The sequence below is a fragment of the Oppia nitens genome, unplaced genomic scaffold (assembly GCF_028296485.1).
Source record: "Oppia nitens isolate AA-2021 unplaced genomic scaffold, nextdenovo-longstitch-racon4-pilon3 scaffold3_pilon_pilon_pilon, whole genome shotgun sequence".
NCBI classification, from domain to species: domain Eukaryota; kingdom Metazoa; phylum Arthropoda; class Arachnida; order Sarcoptiformes; family Oppiidae; genus Oppia; species Oppia nitens.
The window spans coordinates 5,994,343-6,001,283 of NW_026533221.1; the positions used below are offsets into that span (position 1 = coordinate 5,994,343).

General features: G+C 22.2%; 1 protein-coding gene across 1 annotated transcript; it reads left to right on the plus strand.

Annotated features, from left to right (window-relative positions):
• The first annotated feature begins 322 nt into the window (after positions 1 to 322).
• LOC128957977 (uncharacterized) lies at positions 323 to 1,451 on the plus strand. Its single transcript, XM_054303791.1, has 2 exons — positions 323 to 860; positions 952 to 1,451. Exons 1-2 carry the CDS (start codon positions 323 to 325, stop codon positions 1,314 to 1,316), a joined length of 903 nt encoding a protein of 300 aa, XP_054159766.1. The 3' UTR covers positions 1,317 to 1,451.
• The last annotated feature ends 5,490 nt before the right edge of the window (positions 1,452 to 6,941 follow it).

Consider the following 6,941-nt stretch of genomic DNA (forward strand, 5'->3'; position numbering starts at 1 on the left):
TAATTGTTAATAATAAAAATTTATAAATTATTATATACTTGAATAAATCTTTATAATATATATATATATATTAAATTTAAATTTTACTTATACTAACTAATTAAATAAAATGAATGCTTAAAAGACAAATTATAGTTAATAATAATTTAGTAATTTTGTAAAATATTTTCAATCATTTAAAGAATAAACATTCATTTAATAAAGTAATAAATCTAATATTTAACATTTTTCACTACTACTTAAAGTTAAAATTATTTTTTTCTGGTTTTAGTTACTATTAGTATCGTTAGTGACTTATTGTTTTGCTGAAGACTACTATAAGATGCGTATCGATCACGACTATAAGGGACTGTTGGATAACATAAAAAAATATAGTAAAGAGAGTGACAATTATAATAACGGTTATAAAGCACGAGATGACCATAAAAATAGCGGTTATGGTTCGCCATCTGGTTATGGACACCAACGAAGACATGATGATTATGACTCAGACAGCTATCAGACTTATAGAAAGGCTGACTACGGCTCATATTCAACACCTAATTATCAGATGAAATACGAGACACCAAAATATGAGTCAAAATATGAAGACATCAAATATGACAGTAAACCTAGTTATGGACAACAAGGATATGGACTAACACTTGGACAGAGTTATCCTCAGACCAGTTATGAACCTACATATGAAAAGACCTATAGCTCACCAGTCAGTGCCTACAGACACGTTGAGATTAAGCCGATCCAAACCCAAGGTTATGGCGGTAAAGATCATGTGATAGATGTAAAGGACGACCAACCGATTGTCATACACTTCAGGACTCACGCCAATCGTGTCAAAGTAGAACAAACGAGAATACCGGGTGATTATCTGACATCTCATTTACATACACTTCCCCCCATTGTTTATATTTATTAACTTTCACTTATTGTTTGTCCAAATGACACAATCAGATCATCCGCCACAAGTGGAGCACCAGAAGAGTGAGGATGAGCCCCACCGAGTGGTTCACGAGGTTTACAAACCAGTCATTCAGGAGGTGCGCGAAATCATACAACCTTTCCGTAAAGTCATACAACAGGTGCAACCGGTTGTTGAAGAGGTTCAGACTGTCGTTCATAAGGGAACGGGAAGACGTGGATCAGGGGGTGGAGAGTATGACCAAAAGCAAGTGGTGGACAGCTATGGAAAGAGTGCCAACAAAAAATACAGTAGCATTAAGGACTACTTACCTCAGGGCTCAATCGTGTCACATAAAAGCATACCCGCCTACAGGCCTATCACTAAAGGGTCGACAGTTCCGCACAAAACCCAATAATTAAAAAATGATTTGTTTTTTGTTTTGTTTTTAGTTTTTAAATGTCATTAATTTAATGACTTATTTGTGTTAATAGTTTTCCTTAAGTCAGCTCTAATGTGTTTATTGTTTTGTTGATTTAAATACAGTTTATTGTAGCCATTATTTCTTAACAAAATTCAATTTTTAAATATTTACAATTAATTTCTATTAATCTAAAAACATTATTTTATAATTATTATTTAATTTTCATAATATGCATTTATTTTTCAAATATTCATTTGCAACTTTCATAGTAAATATTATTTAATTTTCAAAAATATTATTTAATTTTCAACAATATTATTGTATATTTTATATAATTTTTATATATAATATATATTTCATATAACATTATTATAAAATAATATCATAACTTATACTCGGAATTATTAAAAATGTTTATAATTTATTTGTTTTATTTATATTAAAATATTAAAATTCTTCATTTTGCAAAATATTAATAAATGTTTACTTAACTATAAATTTTTGCCAAATTGATAGAAATTTTGTTTATTATTTTGATGATAGTTTTGCATTAATTTTTGTTCATTAGATCTAATACCAGACTTTTTCCAATGATTGTTACGGCGATTGTTTATATTTATGAAACAAAATTGCAAATAATTGTTGCAATAAAGTGTTTGTATATCCAAGTGATCATACATTGGGTCTAAAGCGATGTCAAACTTGAACTTATAAAATGGATCGTAATTGGGGTCATAATTGGTGTAACCTTTTACTCCATAACTTGAACCAAACACTCCGTATGAATATTCGGGTAAATCTTTGAGTTCAACACTATTGAGGCCGTAATCGCTATATCTTTCGGCATTAACAGCCAAACAATAGGATAAGCATATCATAAACACAATTACATACTTTTTTTGTAGTATATTATCATTTATTAAGAAGTTTTGTAGTGTTTAGTAGAAAACAAATGCGATAATATCGTAAAAATTATAATAACAATCATTATTAAATGTTTTAGAAAACAAAAGTAATAATATTATATATTTGTATCTTTAATGAGATTTATGTATAAAAATTTATATTCAAGTAAATAATAATGAATTTCAAACTTACACAATAAAATGATGCCATTGATGATAGATATGAATCATAAAACATTAAAATTCATTAATACATATTCATGACATAAAGTTGTATATTTATTTATTAAAAACAATAATATTAAAATATTTTTTTCAATTAAATATTATTTAACAAAATGACTTTAAATAAGACGTTTCAAAATTATTGTGTGAATTACTAAATTTTTTTGTGAATACTGTGAAAGTTGTGAACAAACTTTTTTGGGAAATGTATTTGACTTTAGAAAAAACTACATCTATTTTTGGAAATTTACGTAAAACTTTGATTAATAAATAAATTAATTGCTTCATAACAAATGTGAGATAAGAAATGTGAAAACAAACAACAGTTAGATATTTAAAATTAATTGATAAGAATTTTTTTTAGAAACATACAGTTTTTTAATAACTTATTTTATTTTAAAATCATCATTTATTAACAAAATTTTGTTATCAAATAAGTATATCTTTTATTTTATAATTGAGGACATTATTTAAAGATTTAGATTTTTTTACTTACATATTATGATGTTATATATTGATTCTTATACATAACTAAATTATTTTTTTAAAAATATTAAATGATATAAAGTATTAATAACATTAAAGACCAATCATTTATCAATGAAATGAATAATTGTTATATATAAATAATTAATTTACTAACTATTTATATAATTATTTATTAATATTATCTTAATTTATTTACCATATTAAAGTACATACAGTATATAATATAACATATTAAAATATTTTATTATAAAAAAGTTAGAAAAAATAATGTAAATCTATGTAATTCTATATAACATAGCATACAATAGCATTACCGGTATTTATGTAACTGTATATCAAATTATTAGCTAAAAATTTGTAAAGGTTAGGAAAATTATAAAAGATATATATTATACAATACTTATGATTGTATAATATGATAAAATCATATCTTATTTTGTTGTCAAATAAAACAATAGAAAAAAATGAGGTCAACAACTCATTAATTATAAAATACGTTTAGACAAGTATTGGTATAATAAACATTTTAATTAATTCATAATAAAATAACAAATTATTGTATAAATTTTAAATATAAGACATTTTTATCCATTAAACTAACTTAAAAATATATTAATAATACTTTTTACTAATAAAATAAAGCAATTTATTTGCTACAATTTTGTCAAAAATATACAAATATTTTGACGATTTTTATTTATATACAATAGATCAGTATAATTAATATTATTTTAGCTATAATTTTTTATAAACAAAACACTTAAAAAAATTAATAAACGATTTTTTTAAAACTAAATTATTAATATATAAAATACATAAAATATTAAACATTATATTTTATAATCACATATTTTAAGGTTTAAATGTATTTTATTTTTATTGTTGTATAGGTTAATAGGTATATAGATTTTATGTCAATAGATATACTAAAAGTTATATCCATTTAAACAATTATTACATAATTTATTTTTATTTATTATTATTTATTTTTAATAAATTAACAAAAGTCAAAGAAAAGGAAAGAATATATAGTTTATATTAAATTATGAGAAATGTGACAAATTTTTTATTAAAATAATAGTTTTATACAATAAGATATATATGTATAATGTAATTAAATCATATAATTAGTATATATTAGTATATAATACAATTAGTCATATAAAATTCGGATTAATTTATATTTAATTTAAATATTCAATTAAAATTTTTGAAAATTTATATAATTTGTTCATAACTTTATAATACTGTATAACAATAATTGGTATAATTTCCGACTATAATTCTACGGTTAAAATATTATTTATAACAAAATTAATTCTAATCTAAAGCATGTTTTTATGGCAAATCAACAATTTGTTGAATACAATATGTGTATAAAGTTTATTATTATTATTAAAATAGATTCTATAAATTTTTAATGAACTAAATACTGAAATAAATTTATAAAAATATAATTGTTTGTTTCACTCTTATAATATAAAATACAATAGAAAATACAATTACAATAAAAAAATATTTAGACCAACTGTTAAAGTTATTAAAATCATTTTAAACTGATATTATTTATTCAATAATTTTTAAAATCAAATAAAATCAAAACTCAGTTATAAGTTTAAAAATGAATTTATTATTAAACAAATATATTTTTAAAGCAATAATATTATATTAATTATTCTTTTAATAACAGATTAAATGCTCACATACTGTAGATTCACTAACAACCTGTAAGTAAGTTATACATTGAATTCATATCTAAATTTTGATATCAATTAAAATTTTTAGAGTAAAAAATATAATTTTTGTAAAATTTATAACAAACAAATTTATTATAGTTGTAAAATTATAATTATAAAATAAAAATAAATATATATAATGTAATATTAAATGATTTTTAAGTAATAAAACTGCGATGATGGTAGAAGTAACTAAATTGAGTGAATAATTATAAATAAAAATAAAATGAAAAATAAAAAAAACTAAAATTATGTCTTAATCTTATTTTATTAATAACTTTGCATTTTTGCTAACATTTGAAGCATTAATATTAATATTGTTTACATTTTTGTCATTTTGTGACAATTTTTCATTTAACAAGTTTTGTGTTTTATTGTCATCAAACACAAAATCTTTTGGATTTATATAAAAGTCATATAACTTTGAGCTACTTTTTAAATCACTAATAGATTGCCCTTTATTATCAATTAAATCAAAATTTATGGGTATTTTATAATGAATTTGGAGTGGATTATAATTTTGACTATTGACTTGATTATACCATTTTTTATTTATTGTATCATCTATTTGTACACCCGATAGGGCACCTCCTAATGAAAAGTCAGTATTTAAAAGATCAATATTTTGATAATTACTTAAATGACTTGATTTGGTAGTCATATCATGAGTTGTTTGTTTAGTATTATAATTGATTGCTTTTCTTGAGTTGTCTACAAAAGCTTTATTTAGTTGATAATCATGAGTTGGTGTCAGCGGTTGAGTAACAGAAACGGGTTGTCTTTGAGCACCTATTGATTTATGAGTAAACATTTGTAGCCATTCATCACTTATTGATTTTGATTGTTGCTGTTGCTGTCTCTGACCTATATTTGTGGCCACTATTTGTCTCACATTTTCAATTACGGGTTGGATTTCTTGAACCACATGACGATAGGGTTGAATAACTTCTTTTAACTCTTGAATTATAGGACGATATACCTCATGACGTATAGTATATGGCTTCTCATCGAGTCGTGTGGACTCAACCTCTTCGGCAATTCCTTTGATTTTGAAATATATTTATATAATATTTGAAATTTATTTAATATAATATTTTTTATATTTACAGAAAATAAAATATATTATGCTTTGATTTTGAAAACTCATTTCTAATTTATAATTACACAATCTATTGTATACTAATGTTTAACATTACTCTATACAGTATTATAGTGTATAATATAATATAATATTATATAATATTAATGTAAATATAAATATTTAGGTATTTTCAAATATTTATCCAATTAAAAATAATTGCACATTTTTAATATTTAGTTATCGATAGTAATTTTTATGCTATAATTGTTTATTTATTTATATTAATAACTTTTCAGAATAAAATAATCTCATATAAGGTATAATTTTCATAATAAATATAACAAATTAAATAACTACTTAAATATTTTCTCATTAATTTTAAAGTGATTTAAAAAAACTATATTTTTATCAAATTATAAATGATTTGTTAATAATAAAATATTAGATAAAGTGATGTATAGACCTGATTGATGTTTTTGTTGGACACGAACTTTTGGTGAATTAGTGCGAAATATAATATCAACCGGAGTCTCACTACCAGTTACTTCAATAATTGATGGATTAATGTCTTCATTTAAGCCATTGTGAGGAGTGTTAGTTATATACCTGTCCTGTGCTTCAATAGAAGACACCGTTCTTTGATTCGGTACTTTATAATAGTAATCATTGTTTGATTTGCTGTTCAAAATGGCAGCAATTCTTCCATCAATTTGTGAGTTAGCGATGGCTTTAGACAATGACTTCTGGATATAAAGTCGAGAACCAAACTCTTCACTAATGACTGATTCAATTATTGTTGTTAACAATAATATTAACTATTTTTTAAACAAATTTATTAAATATTATTATAACTTATTATATTATCTAAAATATTATACCTGTATATTACTAACCTTGAAATAACTATTCATCTTATTTTGAATTTAATATTTTATTTTGAAAAATTTTAAAATAAACTATAATTTTTATTTCGATTATATATTATAGTTTTTAGAAGACTAAAAGTATAATAGTATTTGTCTAACTATTTTATACATGTTATAAATGCTTTAAATAGATAAATAGATAAATTTTAAATAAAATAAAATTATTCTAAATATAAAAATGTATGTCGAAAGTGATTCTAATTAAAATAATTTTATTAGATTTAGTCCATAAATATTATCATTTCTCATCACTAGTA